Here is a 24,797-nt window from a genome sequence, read left to right as displayed (position 1 = left end):
GAGAGGGAATAATCAATTATCTTATCTATCTAACTACCTACCATACAATCTACTTACAAAAGAATAAACAGCTACCTAATACTGAGTCTTCATGAAGGTCTATAAGATTATAGAGTCTTACAAGATTGTACTGTTACTTACTAAGGCCTACAAAGCATATGTAGTCAGTATGCCTGAGCGGCCTGTTATGATTGGCAGTCGTGTGCGCACTGACGACTGAAGGAGTCCGGGATGTCAAGAGAGGGGCCACAGCGTTACGAAGATCTTTGGCGGTAAGTCATGGCTGAAAAAACCTTGAACTCGCAGCCTTTTCTTCCAAGATTCTCGGTCGTCAGTGTCGGCAGTATCAGCCATGGAATTGGAGCAGAAGCCTACCCTCAAGGTTGAGAAGCCTCTTCCACCTCTCCCTGAGATTCGCAACGATGACAACTTCAGCGAAATCGCCAGCAAGCTGTCCTTGTAAGTCGTCTTCTTTTCCATCTCTTCGTTGATCTCCCGCATCTTTGATTGATGCCGTTGAAATGGGGTGGGGACGGACTGCCTGATTGAGCAATCTCTCTATTGTGCCAGACGCCATGAGCAACCATTGGCTTCTTTACACTTGCTGACTCTCAAACAGCTACTTCATTGAGGCGATTGACTCCCCTGTCAATTTCAAGGACCTCAACCAACAAAAATGGATGAAGCGACTCCAGCCCTTGATTGACTACCTTTCCAAGGAGTCTCACCACCCGGCCCTCGTGGCTTCTTTGCTGTTAGTAGACATCCAAACCAGTTTTTCAGCAGTCCTAACTCCTGATGACTTGGGCGAGCCAGTGCTGCTGCTGGTCGTTGGCCTATGAGAATCATGGCGCTCCGATTCAGTGTTGCCATGATTCTCTAGGTGCGAGGCCCCTGCGACACCGTTGCTCGCCAGGTCCGATAAACAGTGCTCTCAAAGGCCATTTTGATGCTGTTGAGACCGAAGATGACCGCGGAATCGACGAGGCGCGTGGACACGCCTGCGAGCTCGTAGCCTGGCAATTTGTCCTCTCCTTTTCGGAGCGTGAGGCCATTGACTTTCTTCTCTGGGAGCTCAAGCCCTTCAAGGGAATCACGCCCGACCCGGACGATGTCGACTCGTCTGACGATGAGCACGAGCATGACCCCGAGGCTGGCCATTCCAATGGACGTCTCTCCACCGAGAGTGCCACGGAGAGGACTGCACTCTTGGGCGGCCACACTCCTGCCAACGGCAAGACCAACGGAACGGCTGCGAGTGGCAAGGACAAGCTCAAGGCCAAGGCCAAGGCCATGATCCATCCCCAGCATGAAGATATTCCTGGCAACGAGTATGACGCCAAGGATGGTGATAGCTTCGCCGAACCATTCCTCAACCTGAATGCCCTTGAAATCGCCGTAGTTTCCGAGGCGAAGAAGTTTCTGTGCCAAAGGGTTGTGCAAGAGATTATCAACGGCATCTGGTACGGAGACATTGTCTTCTGGGAGCGTTTGACCATTAACGCTGCCAAGAAGCCCAGTTACCACAACAAGGCGTAAGTCCCACCCCGCGGTATTGATTATTCTCGGCTGACAAAATATAGCGTTGGAGATCCGTGGTGCCGTCTCAGGGTGCCTCGCTACATGAAGTCGTTCGAGATGGCCTTCTTCTTGGCCATGCTGGCTTTGTTCTTTGTCGTTTCTCTCGAACGTGAGCTGTGGAGCATCACTGCCTGGGAGGTTCTCTTCTACGTCTTCATCACTGGATATGCCTGCGATGAGTGTAAGTTGCTTTGATCTGCTCCAACATTGTACACTGACAAGCGAAAAGGGATCGGCTTTAAGGACGCTGGTGCGAGATTCTACGCGACTGACCTCTGGAGTATTCTCGACATTTTGATCATCCTCAACGGCCTGACATTTTTCGTTCTTCGTAAGGCTCAAATCGACACGCCCATCGGCGAAGATGACTAATCACATAGCAGGCGTGATTGGTCTTTCGACCAACTCAGCCAAGCTGTTGGACATTGCGTTCAGTGTTCTCGCGCTTCAGTCACTCTTCTTGACGCCTCGGTAAGACCGGCTCGCTACGCGCCAGAGGTGACCCTCCCAACTAACGTGGCTCGCAGTATCTTCTCTCTCTTGAGCCTCAGTCCCTATTACGGAACACTGGTATGTATTACCTGGTCAAATTAGCGGGGCGACATTGGACCGGCTGACATGTGCATTAGCTGCCTTGTATGGCTGAAATGTGAGTCCAACAATCGGGAAAGTGGCCTCACCAACAGGTCTGACCGGCAACAGGGGAAAGCAATTCATCAAGTTTTTGAGCTTTGCGTTGATCATCGATGTCGGTATGTCTCAAACAAGAGGATTCTCCATGCTGGACTTGGCTTGACATGCTGGCAGGATTCTTTTCCACTTTTGTCCTGCTCGCACGCGGTAATGTTTCGCTTTACGAAACTACCATCACCACGCTCAAGGTGTTTTTCGGGTAAGACCTTTACTATTCCAACTCTTGCTTTTGCTAACTTGAACAGTGCCGGTGTAGTGGGATTCGTAAGTTCCGAGAACAATGTGGCTGGACTCAGCTAGAGACTGACGCAACGCGATAGGACTTAGCACCGCGCATGTAAGTTTTGCAGACCGGTCGAGGCACATACAGATGGCTGACGATCCCAGTTCTCACTACTTCGGTTTGCCCGTCATGGTTCGTGAAGGCTTGGCTGCGTAGTGCCCGCTTGCGCTGATCGATATAGGTGATTTTCGTCGGCCTCACCAACATGCTGATTATGCAATCCATGTTATCCTACATCAACAATAGCTTGCGCCAGGTATGTGCTGGGCCCTCAGAGAGTGGAAGACGGTCAAGAATTCGCCGCTTCGCGCCCTCGCTTGTTGTAGCGCCATGCATTTGACCCATGTCGACAAACTTGATCCCTGGTTTTTCAGAATCGACTGGCTCACGCTGCTTCTCCAGGTTCTCGAGACTGCGCATGAGGAGTACGCATTCGGGTAGGTCATGACGCACAAGGCTGATCTCTCTACTTTCCGCTGATGCGCAGCCAGCTATGCCGTTTACGTCTTGGAATCTTCGACGTCAGACCGCTTGACCTACTTCTTCCCGCCTCTGGTGAGTTTGCTGCACCCTATCACACCCCTCCGTAGGCGCCTAAGCGCCAGATGCCATGATGTGCTTGCGCCCAAAGAGCCCTGTACTGGCCAACCATGCTCCCCGGGGTCGTCGCTGCCCTGATGCAGGGCCACTTTCGTCGAACTGGGTACCCGCACAGCTGTGGCTCCAACTTTGTGGTGTTAGTCGATGCAACGTATGCGGCGAAGCAAAAGCCGCCATTTGATTGGCGAAAGGGACCACCAGCCACGAATAGGGCTGCATGGCACACCAAAAGCACATGCAGCAGAGCCGCAACGGCGTGCGAACATTGCAGGACGAGCTAACCTGTTCTGCAGAACCTCGTTCCTCTGGTGCTCTCCCGGCCACTTCAGGTTGTGCTTCCGCAGACGCTTTCCCGCAAGCTCCGGATTGTGCTTCTCAAGTGTACGCACGTCTTTCACATGGCAGTCATTTGGATCTTCGAGAAATACACCGAGTACATGTACAAGAAGAGTGCCGCAAACCTGCCGGCGGGCAAAAACCCCATCAATGGCAAGCCCGCAAGTGTGAAGAGGACGTCGACCAGGATCAGCATGGGTCGCAAGGTCAACACGAGCTTGATGAAGGCGCCTAGGACGATGCCGACGGCAGCTTCCAGCAAGCAAGGCGTGGGCAGGTCAGTGACGACGACGTCGACGCTCAGCAGCAGCGGCACGGTCCAAGTGCCCATCAATCCAAGCGAAACGATGGCACTCTTAGGCAAGCTGAGCGAGACAGTCGAACAGCTCAAGGCTCAAGTGGCTCGCCAGCAAAAGCAACAGGGTCAGGGTCAGTAGAGGAGGACGGAGCAGACCGACTTTAGCAGTGGGGAATTTGCACGGGCAACAGTGGCTGGGCGCAAAGCAAGTCCCTGTCTTGAGCGGTGCGGAGAGGGCTTTGAAAGGCTCGGCTCGGGTTGGAGGCGGAGATCCTGATGGTTGCGGTTCGCAACAGATCACAATGGGGTCATGGCTGGGGTTGAGAGTGGGAGAGGACGAGTGGGTAACTTGTGGAAAATAGCATGTATGCAGAGTAATTGCAATCTGCCACAGCATTGTCCGCGCGCAGTGGATGGAACCTGCGCTGCGGGACGGCGCAACCGATGTTAGCTGGTGGGGAGGGCAATCAAGTCAAAGTATGGATGGATGGATGGATGGATGGATGGGGGGATGGAGGGAGGGATGGATGGATGGATGGATCCCACACCCACCTCCATGTCCATGCCCCCCTGCTGCGATTCCAGATGAACAGTGCGCTCGCTCGCTCGCAGAACCCAACGAACGCCCTGCAGTAGTGCCGCCTCGATCGCTACTCTTCGAGAACCCAACTCTGCTACTTTCCGGGATTGCATGCCCCACGACAGGCAAGCCCTCAACTCTGCCTCGCTCCACTACCATCCACCGCCTGGACAAAAATACCATCCATCGTCTTTGATACATATATATTTGCCGCACGGTACTCCACCACTCCGTCTACCTGCACTATCATCGCATTCATCCGCATAGACGCACCATTCCCATTGGCTGCCTGACGCCAACGAAGCTCTCTATATCACTGCAGGACTCGACCGTCCTTTTCCGCCAATGCTCACCATGGACGCCAACACGCCTCGCTCACCCACGGGCACCTTTGGCCACACTTATACCCATCCGACCAACTATCCCTCGCCCGCCAAGTCCGAAGGAGACCAAACTACCTTCATGCCGGATCCGCTTGGAGTCTACTACGGCGCTCTCCCAATGCACAGCCATTCGATGCAGACCGCACAAGGCCTTTACCCTCTATCACCACAGCCATCAGAGACGTGGACCACCTGTCTGACCACCAGCGCCTCGCCAGCCATCATGGACAGCGGCATGAGGCCGTGGGCCGACCAGTACCCTCCCGTCGGCCGCTCTCACATGGCTTCTTCCTGGGACCAACCGCAGTACCAGTACGCCACTTCCGGCTTCATTGACGGACGACACTCGCCGGACCCATCTGACCCGTACATGTCGCATCGGTCGTCGGTCTCATCAACGTATGACCACTCGGTGTACTCGCACGGCACTCCGGATTCTTTTGCGCCGCGCATCAAGACCGAACCTATGGATCACTGGACCAGTGAAGACGAAGGACGCCAATCCCTGACGGTTTCCCCTGAGCACATGGAAGCATCGGGCTATGCTGCTGGTCAGCCGTACCCAAGTTTCAAGAACGAGGAGATTTTCGACGAAGGCTACACCATGACGGCGAGGGACAAGGGATTGCACGGTCCGGGAGCGGCGGGCAGGATCAACACCAGCACAGCGCGCACGCGGTCCAGGAACGCCACGACCCTCGACAACGCCAAGTACGAGTGCGAGTTGTGCGGGAAGCTGTTTCAGCGGTTATACAACCACAAGTCCCACATGGAGACGCACGATCCCAAGAGAGCGTTTCCGCACATCTGCGCGGCCAACGGTTGCGAGAGGAAATTTGTCCGGCGAACCGATCTTGTTCGGCATGAGCAGAGCGTGAGGAGACACTGCAAATGCATGTTGAATCGAACTCGCTAATGCAAACATCAGGTCCACATCAAAGCGAGGAATCACAAATGCATCGCCTGCGGAGCTCACTTTGCCCGCAAGGATACGCTGAGGAGGTAAGCAAGCCGGGCATTGGTTGCATTTGTGCAGAGAACGTCAGAGGCTGACGGTGGCTTGATGAAATTTAGGCACACGGAGGACGGTTGTCCCAGACGCTTTGAAATCAGCAGACAGCCCCAACGGACGACGACAACGACGACGACGACGGATTCCAACTCTCGCGGACGATCCTCGCTGTCGGCAGGAGGCCGACGAAACAACACGACCAGTGCAATCTTTGACGCACACCAGCAGGCAGTGGCAGCAACTACGAACCGAATGCAGCCAATGTTTTCGCAGCAGCAGCAGCAGTAGATGCACATTTTCAGGTCATCGGCAGCATTCCGGCGGCGGCGGCAGCGGGTCGCGCGGTGCGACGACGGCCAGAGGCCCAGGAACTGCCAATGAACCAACCCACATTGCGCAGCCTCGTCGTCGTCCGCCTTGACAATTGGCCGACGAACCCGTTTGACGATCCCGGACCGCGACGACGGAAACGGGATCGTTGTAGATAACTAACGAGAAGAGTTGTGTTCATATGGGGGCGGCATGGTCCAATCTTCGTCATTGCAGCAACTACCAACAAGCGAGCATTTGCATCGGCATCGGGGGAGCGGGAAGGCCTGGCGATGGTGGACATTTGTTTTGCTTTTTTTTTTCTTCTTTTTTTTCTTTTTGCATTTTGCTTTTCTTTTTCACGTTCCGTTTCGTCTCGACCCTTTTTTTTTTTTTTCCTCATCACGGGGCGGACATCTTTTCTTTCTTTTGTTTTCACACACTCCCTCTCTGTCTCACGTCTGCTTGTTGCAAGTTTTGCCAGGCCCCTCTGTATGCAGCAGGGGGGGCGTTTTCCAGGGGGGGGGGGGGGGGGGCGGGGCTGTGATATCATTTGGCGCATGGTCAGGGAATATCGGGGGCTTGGATGTCTGTCTCCTCTTGATTTTGCTTTTTTCCCCCCCCCCTCTTCAAATACTTATTACCAAGCAACACCTGGTGGCCGGAAAATAATGTACATGCGGGCATGCTTCTCCATCCAAACCTGATTGCCAAGGCGTGCGTCTGCATGAAAAGAGTGGGCGAGAGCGGGTAGAGACGGAAGGAGGGCTTGGAATGCGGCTCTTTACAGGGGAAACAGTCAAGGGCCACGTCGTTGGTCCTCGGCGAGGAGTCAGTGGGCGAATGAGGAGCGAGGCATAGCGCGCGATAGTGAAGGCCACAGAGGGGATCGGCAAGAGGGAGGCGGACGGACAGGCCGAGAGAGGACAAGGAGAATTGCGCAGACGACGAGTGAGCGGGAAAAGGTGACGGAAGGGAGGGAGGGAGGGAGCTGGAGTGATGTGACGGGCACGGATGACGGTGCTGAAGGATGAGCATCCCAGCTTCAAAGTGGTCCCGGGCGGACGGTAAATCCGGCGACGGGAGGTGGGTGGTTCGTGTTGGGGGCCAGCGACGGGACGGGCATCGAGGCACAACATGAACCAAAGACCAAAGGGGAAGGAACATGAGGGCACGCCCTGGCTGCCGCGCTCCCACCCCCTCCCCCTCAACCTCAACCTCCACCTCAACCTCCACCTCAACCTCCCAGCGCCAACTCACCCTCGACATTGGCCCGCGACTTGCCAACACCCGCCGTCGTCGCTTGCTGTTTGCTGTTTGCTGTTTGCCGTCGCCTGTTGCCTGTCGCCTGTCACTCGGTCATCTTGTCCTCCTCTTCCTCCAAGTCATGATGAGAACCACCACCAACACGACGCCCGGAAATAACACTCCCAGGTAGCATCAAGCCGAGTCCATGCCACCGGGCTCCGGGCACTTGTTGGAGCCCGTCGGCCTGATCGACGCGGCTAGGTGGCTTCGACGGGCAGCCGTTGATGCTGCGCTCCCGCACCGGCAAACGCTCTGCTTCAGCCTCTGCCCCCGACGAAGGATCCCGCGCTGCAACCATTATTGACTGCCCACTCTCATCAAACCGCTGCTGCACCTCGGATATTCAAAGTCGACCCTGTGTCTCTCTCGACTGCCGCCCTCGACTTGCCATTGTCCACCACCACACATTTGCCCACCGCATCAAGGGGGTGGGTGGACCCCTTTGCGGCTCCCTCCTCCACAGTGGCTGGCTCCCAGGCATCCAGACCTGCGCGTCTAGGTCGACTGGCATGCCAAAGCGCATGATGATGAGCGTCGGGACATGTTTCCCCGTCTCCAGAAGCCGCCCTCCTGCCCGTGCCTGTGGAACGCGTTGTGGGGTCTGTGGATATCTCTCTCACACTCGCCCAATTGCGCTGGCGGTGCTTCATCAACCACCAAACCCACTGTAATCCGCCTCTCCCCGAGTAGGCCTTCCCAGTCCTCCATCGCCTTTTTCCGATTGCGGAGTGCGGACCGCCCTTCGACTATCGATGCACGGCCTCCTTTGCTAGATCAAGGCGATCTGGTCCTCCACGACAGCACATGACCGCAAGCTGCTGCGGGCACGCCTCGTCGTACCGCATCCGCGTGCAGATGGTCTCGTTACATATCCTACAGCGATTGACACGTCTCGGGTTGCTTTTTGCGCCTTCGAGATCGAACACACGAGGCCTTCTGCCCTGTTCCTCATGACCTGCACTGTTGCTTGCCCTGTACGATACCACACTAACCGCGTGGCCTGTCAGCACTCTGCATAACCAAGCAGCAAGCCACGGCGATCGCCTTGCGAAGTTTTCATAGTCTCGCCGAATGGCGTCGTCCCTCGAGCGCCACCAACGACATGCAAGCAGCCCGACTCTGATGATTTTTTCTCAAATGCTACCTTCCTGTATCATGAAAGCATCATGCGAGCCCAGCCTTTTTCTCTCGCCACGTTGGAGAGACATACAGTTCAGGCATGCTCATGCAACTCGCAATTCGCGCCCACGTCATCCCAGAGATTATGGCCTGGACTATTCCCACGCTCAGAGCCCGAATGACTGGCCGACGCCATGTTATGCTCAAGACGATGACAACGCCTATGGCGGAAAAGAAAAACAGTCCACAGAAAAATCGCGTGTTGGGCAGACTGACAGCCGCGTCCACCTTCCCATTACAGGAAGAAGGAGAAAAAATCGATCGGCTGCTTCAAATGCCAATCAGGCATCGTAATTTTTACGACGGGCAAGAAGCTCGTGCGGACATGTCCCGAAGCGGAGGAAAAAAAAAAAAAAAAAAAAAAACAGGCGTGTGTACATTTGGGCTAGACCTCTCCTGTAGTGGGTTTTGCACCCGCCAGGTCAGACCACACCATCCGCGGTGCGGCTCCTTGGCGGTCTTGGTATTGTCCTGTTCTCCCCCTCTCCACAGATGGAGGAGACGACTGCTGCAACCTGGATGGAGCACAGGCAGCCGAGGAGAAACTGGAACGTTCAGGGATGCAGCCGCCGCCTGGATTTTCGGAGAAGCTTAGACAGACCTTCCCATTTCTCCTCGCTAATCGCCCTTTGCCAATAATGCTAAGGGGTCATTGTCTCGGTGGGGGGTTTGGGGGCATCCAGTTAACAAACACGAAGTGCGTGAGGGGGGACGGAAACCTTTCCGCGGCATTGATTCGGCAGCGCGTGTGAGAGGCGGACGGCGAGACGGCTCGCAAGTGCGGAGAATGGGAGCGCCTGGTGGACGAGCGCGCGTCCGAAAGAAGTCGGCGAGTCGGCGCTTCAATTGTGCAGCGTCGACGTTGATGGCAGAGGCTCGAAAGTGGTGTTGTTCTGACTCGGAGAACTAGTCTCGGTGGAACCGGCTGACCTGGAAATGCTTGCCAGCAACGCTGCTGCTGTTTCAGACGACACCCGTCAAAAACAAACTTCCGACACTGTGGTTTGACAGCCGTCGATGCGTCAAAACAAGTGCTTTACCCCGGAATCGTTGATTGCTTGATTTCACGTGCTCCTTTTTGGCTTCTCTCCCTTTTGCGCTCCTTTGTTTCAGCCGACCACTGCTCTCTGTGCGGCTCTAAGACGTCCATCTCCGGCGTTTGTTTCGCCACGAGCTCGCTGCCATGAACAAGCCTTTACTTTCTTTTCTCCTGTCAGTCAGCAGCTTGTCATGATTGTAGACGCGCTCGTTGGCAATGGCATCCTGTTCCCGTGCGAATCGTCCATCAGCCATGTCTCGAAGCCAAAATCGCATCCTTCTTTCATTTGTGGATTATCTTGACAGTCTTTCTCTTCTTCACTTTTCGAGCCTTGTCGCTGTCGGCCCTCGACCTCGGATATTGAACACGATTCTCACACCACACGGCCGGCATCCAGGAATGACCAGGATGGCTTCAGAGCGAACCACGGCAAGCGGGGATCCAAGCAAACCCCATGGGCACGCCTACACTACCCCAAGCTTTTTGCAGACTGGCACTAGCGGACCCCAAAAAAAACCCACGAGTCGCCGTCAGTTGGCTCGTCGACGCACCAACCCTCCCAGAGATCTCCGACCCCGAGCCTGACCCGCGTGCCCAGGAGCTCTCGACCCCTCTCCCGCAGGACCACCCCCTGCTCGACGCATCACCTCACACTGGACTTGGCCCTCGAGAGCGAGCGCGAGCACCACTCAGCCCCCCCCCCCCCCCCCCCCCCCCCAGCCACAGCCGAAAATCTGGCTTTCCTCGGTTCCTTCCTTCCCTTGCGAGCAGTCTTCCAGAAACCGACTGCTGGCAAACGAAAGGGTCCTGGAGCGCGCACATCAAGCACGTCAGACGGCGCACTGGTCAGACTCTAACCGTTCGCCGACGGCCCGTCATGGATCTGTTCTCCTCTTTGGCGAACCGGCTTGATGGCTGCTCACTTGACTTGTTGGTCCTGGAGCGCGTCGGTCGATCGGACTGATCATCAACGATGGTGTTGCCAAGTATTGCTGCGCTGAATAGTCTCCTGCTGTGCGACGACCGCCCGAAAGCCTAGAAAATCTGCTGTTTTCCATGCTGCGACACAACCGTCTGGTGGTCCGGACCGCGGCCGCCCAGTCCGGCGATTCGTCGCGGTTACAGCAGACAAGTACCTCCTATTCCCGCGGTGCTGGTACTGGTTTGCCAGAGCCTCAAGCACGCATCAGGCTTATCAGACGCCTGCCATGCAGGGTCACGCGGCGGTGGATACACAGCAGCGGAAGAGGGACAATCTCGAGACCACGAAAACCTGGGGCACGGGGAAAGCGGAGAAAGTGAAGCGCCGACATGGCCGTTTTTCCCGCCGCCCTGCCTCCCAAGGAAAGCACACGTGCGGCTTGGCCTTCCTTGGTCTTGGCGGACAAGAGAGATCGCGAGGGCAAAAAGTGTGAGCGGACGGCGACGAAAAGCTCGAGATTAATCTGCAGTCTCACGTTGCGAGGCAGGATAGAGGGCAGGTGGGGTCTGGTTCGATCGTGCGGACACAAGGTTCGTACCACGGCGATGCTGCATCCTGTGAGCCTTTCGATTGAGTGGGGGATCCAGGGGGGAAAAAAAAATCACCAGCAGAGGTGTTTGAGATAACTGGAGCACCCCGGCCACGCGCTGCCTTGCAAAGAAGGACCGCCGACGTCGACAGCACATGGCGGACCGCCGCCAGCCAGCCAGCCAACCCAGTCCGAGTCTTGTGCACTGCTGGTCAAAGCATCGCGTGGCATGTCAGAGGGGCGGAAAGCCTTAAAACTCGAGATTACGAGCCTCTCTGGCCAAGGGCGGCCGGTAAGAAGAGCGCGCGAAGATTTCTAGAAAGGCAAGAGTCAGGGTCCAGCGGCAGCGGTGGCGGCGGCGGCGGCGGTTGCGGTCTCGGTGCCTCATCTACCACCATCTTCCCAGACATCTGACATGTTGGACCGGCTGATCGGATAGGGAGGTCGAGCACCGCTGGCGCCGCCGCCACTGCTGCTGCTCGCTGGCTGGCTGGCTGGCTGGATGCTCACCGTCACTCACCTGGACGCGCCATCGACACGCACCACGTTCGTGAAGCTCGCTGCCCTTTGGTCGTCGTCGTCGTCGTCGTCGTCCACTAGCACCACCATTATCACATGCGACGATTTGCAATCCGGACGGGACGGCAGTTCCCACCTCAGCTTCCTGTGATGAGAGTGACAAGCGGATAAACACGTTTGTTCCGACTCGTCACAACGGACGGGCACCGACCGTCCGCGCTGATCGCGCCCTACAAAGGCGTGTATGTATGATGCCAAACGGGTCAAAAGTAAGCAAGCAAGCAAGCAAGTAATGAACCCTAAGGCACCAGGCCGACTTTGTTCTCCCCTTCAACCCACAGTTACTGTGTGGTCGGCGATATATCAGCATCTACATAGTCAGCGAGCCAGCCAGCCAGCCAGCCAGCCAGCAGCAGCCAACGCGATCGTCATCGTTGTTGATGACGCGCGCACGGCAAAATCTGGTCGCTCGGCTTTGGTTTTCTTCTGCTGTCCGTCACGCAAGAAACAGAGAAAGTCAGAAAAAAAATCCCCCTGGCCGCTGGGGTCGCGTGCATGCATGCATGAGGTGCAGTATTGCTCTTTGTTCCTTGCTCCCACTCGCATCCAGCACGCGCGTAAGCACGTATGTATGGTATGGTACGCATGGTAGTCGGCCCTGCCCGTGGGGCTGCACGTCGGCCAGCCAGTCGCGCATCTGTTTCAACATCACAGCCTTTTATTGTGTCGGCGGTCGGGCAATGGAATCTATGCATGGATCCCATCGGCTGTTCGTTCCCACGGGAAGATGGATGAGATGGATGCCCTCCCGCGCCATGTCTGTCCCTCCGCCGTCCACGCGTCTTGAAACTCGTCGTTGCTTTGCAGTCACCATCACCACCACGTTTCTTGTTTAGTCAGCCAGCGCCTTCTTTGGCGTCTCGTCTTTCTCGTTTCTTCTATCTTACTTTGCGGCTCGAATAAAAGGCCATCGCAGCGAGACTGACTGACTGACTGACTGACATGGAGTTCGAGAGAAAGATTGGCCCCCAGCAGAAGAAAAAGCAAACGTGTGTGACTCGCTAACCAGCAACGCCCGACTGACCCACCACCGAGCGATCATGCGAAAAGAAGAAAAGAAAAAAAGAAAAAAAAAGAAAAAAAACCGGCCTTCTTTTCTTCCTATCCGCCACAGATCCGTCACCTCCTGTACACTCGCTCCCTCTCTTCTCTTCACCAATCTAAGCCATGATTCCGGGAGCGCGTAGGTGCGTGCATGCGTGCGTTTAGTTCTCGCGTGCATTCCGTACTGCAGTCAGTCGCTGTCTGGATTGACTGGATTCTCGCGTCGTCGTGCCATCGTTTGTCTCATCTCGTCTCGTTTCGTGCTGCTAGATAAACGAGGCGAGGCCACTACTCTCCAAACATTCCTTCGTATCCACCCGCCCACCAACCCACCTGCTGGCCTGGCCCGGAACCTCCCTCTGGTCTGTACTCAGACATGATATTGCGAGGCAAGGTGAGACAAGGCAAGGCAAGGCAACAACGGCCCGCTGCTGCGTCTGCATGCATGCATGCACGCACGGCATCACATACATTTTGCACTGATGGAGTAACTTGGTATTTCTTTGCTCGTTTGCCTGTCTGTCTGTCTGTCTGTCCGTCTGTCTGCGTTGCAGCCTACAAGATCCATGGAGCAAGGAGTTTGCCGAGCACTGAAATGATGCCAATGCTGTCCGGGTGAGCTGAGCGGACACATGTGCGGGTTGGGTTGTATCGAGTTGCAAATGAACAGCAGCAGCTTGGCAGACTTTACCTACCATTGCTCAATGTCGCGGCGGCGAAGCTTCCGTTCCTCTTTCAACATCGCTGCTCATCGTCGCATCATGGCAGCCGCTTCAGTGTGCAGTAAGAGTAAATCAATTCGCAAGAGGAACACCGTGCGTACGGTACAGTGCGCGATGCGAAGGAGACATGGGGGCCATAGCCCTCCTCTCCCCTCATTTCCTATCTACCTTTCGCATTGACATTGCTTGGTTACCGCAAAACAGGAAACTCGACCATGTGTCGTGTGCGCTCTCTTTCTCGTTTGTCGTCGAGATAGAGTTGGGCGATGATGCGGCTGCGGCAGGGACCGGGGTTGTTGCGTTGCGTTGCGTTGCGTTGCGTTGCGACGGGCGGCGGCGTGGTGTGTGTGTGTGTGTGTGTAGCGTTGGATCCTCTGCGCCGGTAACTGGTGGTGTTGGTGGTGTCGTTGCACTCAAATGTATGTGTTCGATGCTGCAGTGATTGAAATTAGATGAGTTTGCGTAGACGGGTGTCCATGCCACTGTGCCGACTTTGTCTTTTTGTTTGGTTGTTTCTTACTCGCTACACCGCGCATGAGAGTCTGAAGCACTTGACTTCTCCATCTCCTCTCATCTATTAATCTCCCCTTTCGCCTTTCTTTCTTTCTTTCTTTCTTTCTTTCTTTCTACCCTCTATAATCCTCCTTCCAGCTCCTCATCCAATCAACCCTCCATCGACAGCCCATCCCATCCCATCCCATCTGTCCCATCGTCGCTTCAGCACTCACGCGGCACAGCACTAACCCATCCAACCAACCAACCAACCAACCAACCAGTCAACCACCCAGGCAAGCGGCACCCACGCGCTACGTACAACGCCGCATCGCGTCTTCCCGCTTCCCGCTTCCCGCTTCCCGCCCACCGGCCAACCTACATACGCACGCACTGCCGGGCTGGCCACACGGCACCATTTAGATCCGCGCGAGGAAGGGATGAAATAACAAAAAGAAAAAAAAAAAAAAAAAGGACAGGGAAGATCTGTCGTGCCGTCTCGCTGCCGCCAGACACGATGCGGTAAGGAGTCGGTCGGTATGGGGAGTGCGGATCGAGCCGTCCCGTCGCGGCGCTCCCGTTGTATCCTGTCTGTTTATCTACCGTTTGGTGATGTTTTGCTGCGCCATTCCTTTTTTTTTTTTTTCTTTTTCTTTGAGGAGGAGGAGGAGGAGGTGCATGTTTGTGTATGGAGGGAGGTGTTGGAGCAATGGTAGAGGAATTGAAGGTGTTGATTGACATGGACGGGCGAGGAAGGGGGAGACTCGGGCGCTCTTGTGTTTCTCTGCTCGTCTCTGTGTCATGAGCATGAAAAAGGCAAGGGAAAGGTCAACTTGATTTTCGTCATAGTTCTTGGTTTTTCCCTTTGTTTTTTTTTTTTTTTTTTTTTTCTTTTTTCCCCTTTCCCTCCTTCTCTCAACTGTGCCTGGCTGCGCATAAGTCGTCCAAAGCATGTCACATCTACGTGTCAACGACATCCATACTCCGCGTCATCAACTTAGCTTTTCAACCTCATACACATGCAAACACGGCCGACCCGCGCCAGTCATTTCCATGCATGTTACAAAGCTGGCGAGAGGTGACCAATACCAAATCTACCTTACCTCCTTTATGCTGGCTTGCGTTAGGGGAGGAAAGATACGCGATTCTCTTACTCTTATGCAAATGGTAAGGGTAAGGATTACAGTCATAAATGGTAGATAAGTTGGCATTGGCAACCATCTTTCGTTGTCTGCGTCTGCCAAGCGTTCTACAGTCGTGGGTGATCTGTGGTAGCCGAGCAAAGAGGACGAGTGTCTCTGGTTTCGAAGTAGTGGCGATTCTGTTGCTAAAGCTGCTATGTTTTTCCTAGGGGTCTTGCGACCAGGACATCGGAAAGCGACATCTACAAAAGGAGAGCGCCGAGAAGGCAGAACGGATTCCAGATTCCCACTAAAAGGGTACTATTAGTCCGCTATACTACCATAGAAACGGGAGTCTATCCAATACATTGCATTCCATGCAGGACAGCGCAAAGTAACAAACCAATCCCCTGCTATTACCTATGTGCCTACCCCAGGCTACCCCAATCCCCCAACTCCCCAAACCTCCATCCCCTAGAACTAGACAACACCTCACTAACACACTCTCTCCAATGTCCGACCCACAGCCACAGACCTACCCTACCCTACCCTACCCTGACCCACTCAGCTCCCTCCAGCGGGCCAATCCGGCTCCCACCGAACACCGCCGCCCCTCTCCAAGTCCAGGACCATCACGCCCACAATCCACACCCATCCACCACCCGTTTAGTTTAGTTTAGTCTAGCCTTGCAGTTTTTCTCAGCACCCACTCACCCACACACACACCTACACACAACGGCCCACGGCTTCCACCGCCATTGGCTGGCTGGCAGCGGCGCCGCGGCTCATAATACAGCCGAGATCCACAAGAGAGACGAACGAACAGACCAGCGACAACGCGCGCGCGGCGGGCCGCCGCGCCGACTGCCTGCCAGGCGACTGGCGCGCGCACCGGCCCACGTTGGCTGGCTGGCTGGCTGGTTGGCTGGTTGGTTGGCTGGCTATGTAAAGGCTGTGTATTGGCGGGCGCGGCACGCGGGCTGCGATCTGCTGGTGAAAGGGCCGTCTTGCAGTCGGCGAGCGGGTGGGTGGTGGATTGGGATGCCGACGGACGGAGACGGACGATGGACGGCCAAGGGGCAGCGGCAGCGTAGATGGTTGACTATCTACTGACTGTGCGGGTGCCGCAGCAGACTTCTGCTGGTGGTCGCTGCTGGTTGTTAGGTAGGGCGTTGCGTGCTACGTTGGGGGAGAACGGATATTTGCAGTGGGTAGGTCTATGAACGCCTGGCGTCGGGGAGGGTTTGACGGGCATCTGAAAGGGCAGAAGAGATCGGCATCCTTGACAAAACACGGACATCTAGACTCGCGAGACTTCTTCATCAAAAGGCAGAATGGCTTCATATCTCGTATGAGGCAAAGGGCAGATGAGCAAAATGGCATGTTGGGCTACTGTCTACGGCCAACTTATTCGCCGGCCGTCATCTCACGGACCGATCGTTTCTCCACCTCTGCCCGCAAATTCCTCAGACGCTCGTGCTGCGACATAGGGTGAATAAAAGCGTGGACCACAAGGATTAGCGAGAACGGCGACGTTTTTGGGTTGGCATCGAAGGGGAGCTCCCGATAATCGCGACGTGGCAGGCGTGCGTGCGCTGCGATGTACAAACATACGAGGCCTTCGCCGGCGGCGGCCGCTTATAGCTGCGCGAAGATCTAGGGAGCATATGGAGCACATCGTGTGTAGGTAGACGCCTAATATATAGACGCGTAAGGTTTTCCCCACGCACGCGCCTTCGCCTGTTCATTGTAGGAATTCAACGAGATGCCCGCCGTTCGCTCAGGCCCTCTCGACTTGAAGCACGGCGGCCGTTGTCGAGCCCGGCACGTGGATTCGATGCGACGAAACGAGCAACAATCTTCGTCCCGTTGATCGGCTGTCGACCCGAACCGGCTTGTCCGCGGGACATCTCCGCCTCGTCAATCAAGCTCAGACAGCTGGATCGTCGCTTCGAGGGTCAATATCGAAACTGCTGGCATGACCTGGCTGCTTCTGGCCATGAAATGGCTCGTACTGTCCTGAGTGATGAGATCCAATATCCGAGAATCGTTCTTTGGCAATCAGGAGTGCATACTGTTGCCCTGCGTCGAATGTTTCGAGGTCGAGGGCCGAGTGAGCTACTAAGGAGCTCCGTAACGAGCTCGTCTTCGGAAAATGCACCTTGAGTAGCCGGAGGCCGTCGTCGGATGTAGACAAGGTCAACAAGGCCGAGAAACGAAGCGGATCTTTCAATCTTCGTCATTTTCGTCATCGTCCACAATGCCATTCATGACCACGTCCTCATCTTGATCATTGCTGTGTGCCGCGATGTTTCCGCTCTTGGTCAACAGCGCCTCGGCGGCAGCAGCGCTGTCTCCCAACGTCTCTCTGGCTCTTAGAACGCTTTGTTTGGCTCGTCGAATGGCTTCCTCCTCGGCTTTGCGAATCGTGCCAGAGACACGCACGACTTGAACGACGCAAGATTGGTTGACTGGCTCGGGAAGGCGCGTGAGGAACGAAAGCGCAGCCCATACTAGGCGGTAGTGACTTCTCGCGACACGGATAATGGCAGTGGAGGTAGCTGGCGACAAATATTTGACTATGGGGGCGTCAGAAGCTGCAGGGACACCCTCTGAAAGCGTGACCACACCTTGTAGGTTCCCATGTGTAAGTCCAGCGCCATGATCCCCAAATAGATCAACAATACTGTCTCTTATGAGTTTTACGAGATAGCCGCCAGTGAGCCTATCGGAACTTGGTTGGTGGAATTGGATGACATTTGGAAGTGCGTTCGGAGTCTTGAGCGTAGTTGTAGGCGAGGGATAGAGGAAATTAACGAGCAGGTAGCGGTGCTTGAGGCGCACCATGGCGAAGGTCGTAGCAGATGTAGAGGTGTGTCGTTGAGAAGAGTTGATTTGTTGCGCCAGCGGCAAGATTACCCGGCGTCGGCGCAAACTTTAAGCTCAAGTAGCCGAGAAGAGAAGGTTGCCGCTGTCCTCTAATGATATGTGCCTACATTCGGCAACGACTAGAATGTCCCTGCATGATGGCTCCAAACCACCACTCGCCTTCGTCATCGCACTTGGCTGCCTGTCAACACCACCAGCGCCTCGAACCTAATCCAATCTGTATTTATTCTCCCACCCTTCCCCCAAACTGCTCCGAGTCGCAGACGCTGACCCTTGACCCGCCAGTATGATCATGCCAAACACTGCAGGCAACCCTCTGAGCGCCGGCTCACTGGCCCTGTTCATGGCCACAAGCTTGCCGCGCGACGCCTCTCCCCAAATTAAATCGCCCTACGATGCCATTGCTCTAGCCGTCCACGCCGGCATGATAGCCGTTGGATTTCGCCTCATAGGTCTTGGTGAAGATCACAAGATAGGTACTGTTGAAGAATCCTCTGATCCAACCATCCTAACCTTTTACAGAAGCTCGCTCCGATGCTCACGACCCCCATGCGCTGCCCCGGGAATGGAACGAAGCTTCCTCGTACGCCTTTCGATATGCCCATGATCAGTCATCCATGGAATACTTGGTCAAGGTGAATCGGTTGGGGAACAAGGCCGTAGTCCTAGCCACCGCTCTTGGAGACGACAAGACGGCACAGTTCGAGCTGGTGGCCCGCGACTACATTTCCGAGACTTCAGTTCCTGCCACGCCTCTTCCAGGTCCCGATGCGCATCTCGAAGCCGCTCAGCGGACCCTCCAAGACATTTTCATCTCGCAAGGCCGGCTCGGAGACCTGGGATCGCTCCTCAAAGTCAGTGTCCTTCAAAAGGTCGCTCCCGGAATCCGAAAAGAAGGCTACGAAGAATCGAGCTCATCCTCAACCACCAACAATACCGACAACCGGCGCGATCCCCCACGGCGAGGCGACCCCAACGCACCCGCTTATGACCCCCTCCGGGACGACCCGCAGCCTCCCCCAGCCCTTCCATACCCTTTTGACGACCCACTCGCCGCACCGCCGCGCCGTCCCTTCCCCGCCGGCGAGCTGCCCCCTCCCGGCTTTGAAGACGAGTACGAAATCAATCGGCCGCCGCGCGGTGCCCTCCCCCGCCCTGGCTTGGGCAACTACGGCGACGCGGACCTGTACCCCGCCGGCCTGGGCCCCCGCGACCCCATGTACGGCGGCGGCATCGGCCCAGGCATTCGACCGCCAGGCGCCGGAGGTATGCACCCTACCTTTGACGACCCGCTGTTCAGGGGTCCAGGGGGCGGCGGCGGCGGCTTCGACCCCCAGGCGCCGCCGGGCGCAAGATACGACCCCGTTGGCCCGGGTGGCCAGCCGCGGGATACGCGTGGCGGACCTAGGTTCCCAGGCGGAGGTGGCTTTGGCGGTCCAGGTGGCGGCCCTCCTAATCCCTTTGGTGGTTTTGGAAGTGGCGATTTCATCTAAGCAGACCGCTGCGTCTGGAGTGTCTGCGGAGACGTGTCATGGTTTACGATTAATGATGTACGACAAATGATCGCGGCTCAACTGGACGGGCAAGATGAAGCAGGTGAAGTATGGGGTTAGGCCGTCAAGCAAGGCGTCGATGACCTAAAGTATCTGATGGCAAGTAGCATAGTCATGGTGTAGGTATACACACTTACATACTACAACACAGCTTGGAGTAAAAAATGCATTCAATGTGCCAGCCACTCATCCATCCCAGTTACCATGCACACGTTGTGACGTCGCACTGCAAACGCCTGTCAACTGCATATTGACACACTGTTCATACTTCCGTTGACTGACGACTGGAAGTAGACAACACGAGCTATCCTCATCTCCATCCCCATCCCATTCTACACGTCCGACCCACCCATCACTGCTCCTTCCCTCGCTGTCCCCTCTCATCCCCCTTTGAGTCATCGACCCCGTCCAATTCAATATTCTTCATACACGGCAATACAGACAGACATGCACACATACACACACACACACACACACACACACACACAGAAAGAAAGAGAAAGAAAGAGAGAGAGAGAGAGAGAGAGAGAGAGAGAGAGACATGAAAAATGCACTCACTCGCACAGGCAATCGGGTATGAATACATCATGAATACATTATCAATACCACAACGTACAAATACAAAAAAGCCTACATAGCTACACATGTCGGTACCCATCTGTCAATCAATCATCTATCGTACAATCCAATCCGCCAGCCAGCCAGCCAGTCAGTCACTGCTGCCACCGCTGCGACCATCCTAATCCAATTCAACCCGATCCACTGATGAAGAGATAGACGGTACATGCAAGACAGACCGGAGACGTAGGGGTATTGCGGTGTGGTTGTGTGGTAGGTAGGTAGGTAGGTAGGTAGGTAGGGGAAGTAGGTGCACGGGACAAAGGAGGGGAGGTATGGCGGATCGGACAGAGGGTGAAGTAAAAAGCTGCTCAGATAGGGGTATCCCGTCGCACCGCTTCGTATCGCACTTCAACGACCGCAGCAGCAGCACGCACGCAGAGCTCAAACAAATGGCCTAAGCAAGGCGCGTCACCATCGCCATTCAGGAAGAAGAGGCGCCGCCGCCGGCTCCTACAACCGCTCCACCCACACCCACGCCCATCCCCACTGCCCCCGCAGAAGCAGACGCCGAAGCAGAAGCGGCAGAAGACGCATCCAACGCATCCACGCCGCCCAACCACCTCCTAACGCCCTCTCTGAGCGTGCTCTCCTTGTGCACAACACCGACACTGACGACGCCCCCAACACCGCCCGTCGCCGCCACCACAACGCGCTCGGCCGCGACGCTCTTTGCGATCTGCTCGAGCGCGCCGAGGACGGCGGTCTTGCAGTCATTCCGCGCTGCTGCCGCCGCGCCATCGCCTGCCGTCGCGGTGCCACCGAGCGACGTAATCGTCGACGCGGCGTCGCTGGCATCGTTGGCAGCGATGGTGGTGTTGTTGGTAGGTGTGTTGCTGAGGGAGGTAGTAGCGAAGCGGCCGCGGGTCGTGTGCGCGCCGCCGTTGCCATGCCGCGACGACGAGCGCGACGACGAGGTGGACGTCGTGGTCGACGTTGTAGACGTGCCGTTTGCAGGCACCGCAGCCGCGGGTGGCGGCTTGGATGAGGAGCTGAATGACTTGGGTAGCGTCTGGTAGGAGAGCGGACGGGATGAGTCGCGGAGGGAGCCGTTGCTCGTCGACGCGCTGACTGAGTGATGCGGCGAGTAGATGGCGTGGCCGTTGGAGGAGGACGCTGCAGTGCCGAGTGAGACGCCGCGCTCGATGGCTTCGACGAGCGTCTCATCCAGGTCCATGACGGGCTCTTCGACGAAGCGCTCTTCCATATGCAGCTCCGTCAGGGGCAGCGACATGCTGGAGCCGTTGGAGGACCCACCGTACGGATTGCCGTACTGGCTCTTAGGCAGGCTGCCCGGGCCGGGCGTCATTGCACTGCCGCTTTCGAAACACGTGTGCATGCTGCTCGACCCTGGAGTCATGAGAGACGGCGGTTGCGATGGCGTCGGGATGAGCCTAACGCGACGTTTGAGGTGGATCCGCTTTACTGAAAAGTTGCGCGCGTCGGCGACCAGAGTGGTGCAAATGTGAACCCACTTTTCCGTGGGCCCAGACTCCATGGTAGGCGTAGTTACAGCAGTGCTGGGCGTCGGTTCTGCGCTCATAGCCTTTTTGATATCCTTCTCCAAATCGGGATACGGGTTGACGCCCTGCAGCGCAAAGTCCTGGTGAAACCGCGCCAGCCAGCCGGCAACGTTGGCAGGATGCTGCGCGTCTGCAGAATGGAGTGTCGAGGAGCAACACGAGGGGCCAAATGTCGAACCCTCGAGGCTGGAGCAAGAGTTGGCCATGTTTGGCATCAGCGGCGACTGCACAGGCGAACCGAACCCAGGGAGCGGAATGTCAATGTCAATCACACCGTCATTTTCATTGACCGATAACTTGAGAGGGGAGTCGACTTGCTTGGCACGCGGAGGAATTGCTCTGGCGGCGGTAGGTGGCGCGGAAGGGGAAAGGGGGGTGGGTCCCTGGTCAACGGACGCGCTCTCATCAATCTCTTCCTCTTCGTCAAGCTGCAGCTCTTGCACCATCTGCTCAAGCTTGTTTGGGTTGGAGTGATTATACGGTCTTCGATAGGGGCCAGAAATGCCCAGGCCGTCGTCGGTCGACTGCAGGATTTCGCCTTGCTCGTTTGACGACTCGCGACGACTGCCGTTGCTCCAAAAGTTGATCAGACTACTCCATCCCTTGCTGCTACCGGAATTGACGCTCTGGTTGCTCGTGTTTGCAGTGCTGGTCCGCTGCAGGTTCTGCCGCAAATTGACAGACGCCAGACTCCCGCTGCTGGGTGGACGGGCGTCACTCGAGCCAGAAGCAATGGAACCGGTGCGTTGCACGGCAAAATGGGCCACGGGCACGGCCGAATCAGGTGTGGCCGTCGATGTCGTTGTTGTGTTTCCCTTGCGTGCACCACCATCTTCCGCCATGGAAGGAATCGTCAGGCCCGTGGTATTGACAGACCTAATGGACCGCACCTCTGATGGCCGACGCGAGTGCGGTGCCGAGCGAGAAGGAGGTCGATCGTCCGCGTTTCCTTCCTTGGACTGCGAGGTGCCTTCAGCCACGTTAAGCACGCTCATGTTGGGGTAACTCTTGTGTCCCTTTTTATTGATTGCCCGCCTCAGAGACTGCTGTCTTGAGAGGGTTGCATTCGACGGTGGAGACTGTGAGTGACCTCGGGCAGATGCAGCTGTGCTCGGTCGAGCCGGTGACGCCCCGTCATGCACGGCGTGGCTCGAAGCAGGCAAAAAGGTTGCAAGCAAAAAGATCAATCGCCTCGCCGCCATCTTGTCGGGGGAAACGAGAACCGTGCGGCTCGAGACGGTCATGTCGTCGCCTGCATTCATCTTTTGCTGCGCGCGATGCTTGGTCCGGTACGACTTGGGCGCGGCGACATTAAGCCACTCTGTATGAGTGCCCAAGAATGCCGTGAGCAGGTTGAACAGGAAAAAGTTTTGTTCTTTTGCACCCGCCCACCTGCCGAGCCATCGCGCTTCCTCTCGCCAGACGCCCCATCTCCCCTGACCAGTCACAACGCGAGGGATTTTCATCCCGCGTACGACTCTTTCGGCAGAGCTTTCTACGACTGTCTTGATTTCGGGCTCAAACTGAAGCGCGTGACCCTGCAACATCAGGCTGCGGCGGCTCATTGGCATTTCCCGGTATCCATTGCGGATGCCATTACAGGGACGGCTGGGCGCCTGGAGCTGGGGCGTCGATGCTTCTTGGAGCTTGAAGAGCTCTACAATCTTTCTTTGCACTACAAAGTGAAGGTGGGCGAGCGTGCGAGTGATGACGTCCCAATGTTGGCCAATCACGTCAACCCTGTCGTCGACGTCGCTGTTGGCAGCATTCAACAGCGACTCTCCCGTCGAAGCATCGAGAAAGGCCCAACCAGCCCTGCGCTCCGAGTCAAACGACGAACCTAGCGAGTCCTGCCCCCTGTCGGCCTTGAGTGCCCCTCCTGGGCGGTTCGGCGAGGTCGCTACCGGCAGGTGCAAAAGGATGCCAATGGCGTACATGGGCGTCCGGTACTGCGGCTTTGGCCCCTTGCGAATGGAGCCTTGAGTGCTCCCGGTGCCAACATGTGGTGGAAAGGGAAAGCTGTTGGTGGTCCCAACCGATGTGCCTGGGGTCGGCGTAGTCGTGTTGGAGTTGGCTTCGGCCGGGGTCTCGACATCCTCTGGGGGAGATACGGAAAAGAGCCTCGTTATCAGAATAGTGCGCCGCCGCGCTTCCTTTTGGGTCGCCTCGGGCAGCCCGTTGTTGGCGGTTTGAGGCTCGGGGAAATTGGAGGGCGTGAACGAGGTAGCCAGTCCGCTGCGCTTGCGCCCTTCGGCCCGTCCAAAGGAACTGTAACCTTCGCCCAGGATTGGGCTGGTCACGCTGCGGTCGCTTGTCCGTGATTCCATGGGCAGAATGTGCAGTTTGCTGCTTGTACCTCTGTACGACCAAGGCGCAGATCCGAACATGCATTCCATGCAAGTGTTGACCAGCTCTTCGGCCTCCTTGGACCTGCGCTGGGCAGCGCCGCCCTCTTCAGTATGCGGCATGCCTGATATCGACGCATTTCGCGAGCGGGCGCGTTGGAATGCGCTCGTGGCGGGCTGGGGACTGTTCCGGTCGAGGGCGAGCGACGCGCGGCGGCCGTGCGCAATGGTAAAAGCGGACTGAGTGTACGAAGAGGGACCTTGGCGGCTGCCTCTGCGGTCCGAGGCGGAATTGGGCGAGTCGACGCTGGGGCTGTTGGGCTTGGAGTCGAAGAGGACGGTCCTGGCCATGGCGCCGGCTTCGTCCTGGGCTATGATGATGCGAATGTCGCGATTCTGGTCCAGGTCGATGCCGGCGTGGGACGCATCGTAGGTGCTGGCATTGGAGGACGAGGGATTCAGAGGAAATGCTTGGGCGTCCGAGTTTGCGAGCTGGGTGGCGTCGGGGAAGAGCAGGTTGTAGGTGTGCGAGTCCTCGGTGACGGATTCCAAGACATTGTTCGGCTGGCGGGCAGGGCCGCGGCGGTTCGGGTTGAAGGAGTGGAGGAGTTGGCCGAGCATGGCTGTCTAGTTGCAGACTCCATGAGATGGCTAGCCGTCGGCTTTTACTCGAATGTCGGGAGCCTCAGAGTGCCAGCAGCCCATGGCCTCTGTGGAATTGTTGCGAGGTGAGGGAGGATGCGGAGGTTTGTATCAAGGGAGCGAGGATGAGAAGGATCATGTCGGAGGTGAGGCTAGG

At 56.5% G+C, this 24,797-nt stretch overlaps 6 protein-coding genes across 6 annotated transcripts; 3 read left to right on the top strand and 3 right to left on the bottom strand.

The window, feature by feature from the left end:
* Positions 1-11: 11 nt before the first annotated feature.
* On the top strand, positions 12-4,375 carry IWZ02DRAFT_445581 (uncharacterized protein). The gene is made up of 17 exons (XM_066767175.1): positions 12-459; positions 620-754; positions 930-1,535; positions 1,584-1,762; positions 1,811-1,912; positions 1,965-2,052; positions 2,109-2,151; positions 2,211-2,230; positions 2,284-2,333; positions 2,389-2,473; positions 2,520-2,538; positions 2,595-2,611; positions 2,662-2,689; positions 2,739-2,813; positions 2,960-2,994; positions 3,049-3,112; positions 3,451-4,375. The coding sequence occupies exons 1-17, from the start codon at positions 353-355 to the stop codon at positions 3,928-3,930; spliced, it is 2,133 nt and encodes a 710-aa protein (XP_066625708.1). The 5' UTR covers positions 12-352; the 3' UTR covers positions 3,931-4,375.
* A 350-nt stretch (positions 4,376-4,725) lies between these two features.
* Positions 4,726-5,760, top strand: IWZ02DRAFT_488636 (uncharacterized protein; the record flags this gene model as incomplete). Its single annotated transcript, XM_066769485.1, has 2 exons — positions 4,726-5,628; positions 5,683-5,760. 2 exons carry the CDS (start codon positions 4,726-4,728, stop codon positions 5,758-5,760), a joined length of 981 nt encoding a protein of 326 aa, XP_066625707.1.
* An 11,539-nt stretch (positions 5,761-17,299) lies between these two features.
* On the bottom strand, positions 17,300-17,917 carry IWZ02DRAFT_373556 (Rpp14/Pop5 family-domain-containing protein; the record flags this gene model as incomplete). The annotated part of the gene is made up of 2 exons (XM_066764711.1): positions 17,300-17,649; positions 17,701-17,917. The coding sequence occupies 2 exons, from the start codon at positions 17,915-17,917 to the stop codon at positions 17,300-17,302; spliced, it is 567 nt and encodes a 188-aa protein (XP_066625706.1).
* A 225-nt stretch (positions 17,918-18,142) lies between these two features.
* On the top strand, positions 18,143-19,754 carry IWZ02DRAFT_445560 (PI31 proteasome regulator N-terminal-domain-containing protein). The gene is made up of 3 exons (XM_066767174.1): positions 18,143-18,178; positions 18,245-18,435; positions 18,482-19,754. Exons 2-3 carry the CDS (start codon positions 18,246-18,248, stop codon positions 19,450-19,452), a joined length of 1,161 nt encoding a protein of 386 aa, XP_066625705.1. The 5' UTR covers positions 18,143-18,178; position 18,245; the 3' UTR covers positions 19,453-19,754.
* Positions 19,755-19,769: 15 nt separating this feature from the next.
* Positions 19,770-20,362, bottom strand: IWZ02DRAFT_194363 (uncharacterized protein). Its single transcript, XM_066762475.1, has one exon. The coding sequence runs from the start codon at positions 20,168-20,170 to the stop codon at positions 19,865-19,867; it is 306 nt and encodes a 101-aa protein (XP_066625704.1). The 5' UTR covers positions 20,171-20,362; the 3' UTR covers positions 19,770-19,864.
* A 192-nt stretch (positions 20,363-20,554) lies between these two features.
* Positions 20,555-24,619, bottom strand: IWZ02DRAFT_415888 (folliculin-interacting protein N-terminus-domain-containing protein; the record flags this gene model as incomplete). Its single annotated transcript, XM_066765778.1, has 3 exons — positions 20,555-20,874; positions 21,160-21,449; positions 21,498-24,619. 3 exons carry the CDS (start codon positions 24,617-24,619, stop codon positions 20,555-20,557), a joined length of 3,732 nt encoding a protein of 1,243 aa, XP_066625703.1.
* Positions 24,620-24,797: the final 178 nt, after the last annotated feature.

The sequence above is a fragment of the Phyllosticta citriasiana genome (genome assembly GCF_038021145.1).
Source record: "Phyllosticta citriasiana strain CBS 120426 chromosome Unknown IWZ02scaffold_3, whole genome shotgun sequence".
Classification (NCBI taxonomy): domain Eukaryota; kingdom Fungi; phylum Ascomycota; class Dothideomycetes; order Botryosphaeriales; family Phyllostictaceae; genus Phyllosticta; species Phyllosticta citriasiana.
The sequence above is the reverse complement of the archived record's forward strand: the minus strand, read 5'-3'. Positions and strand labels throughout refer to the sequence as shown.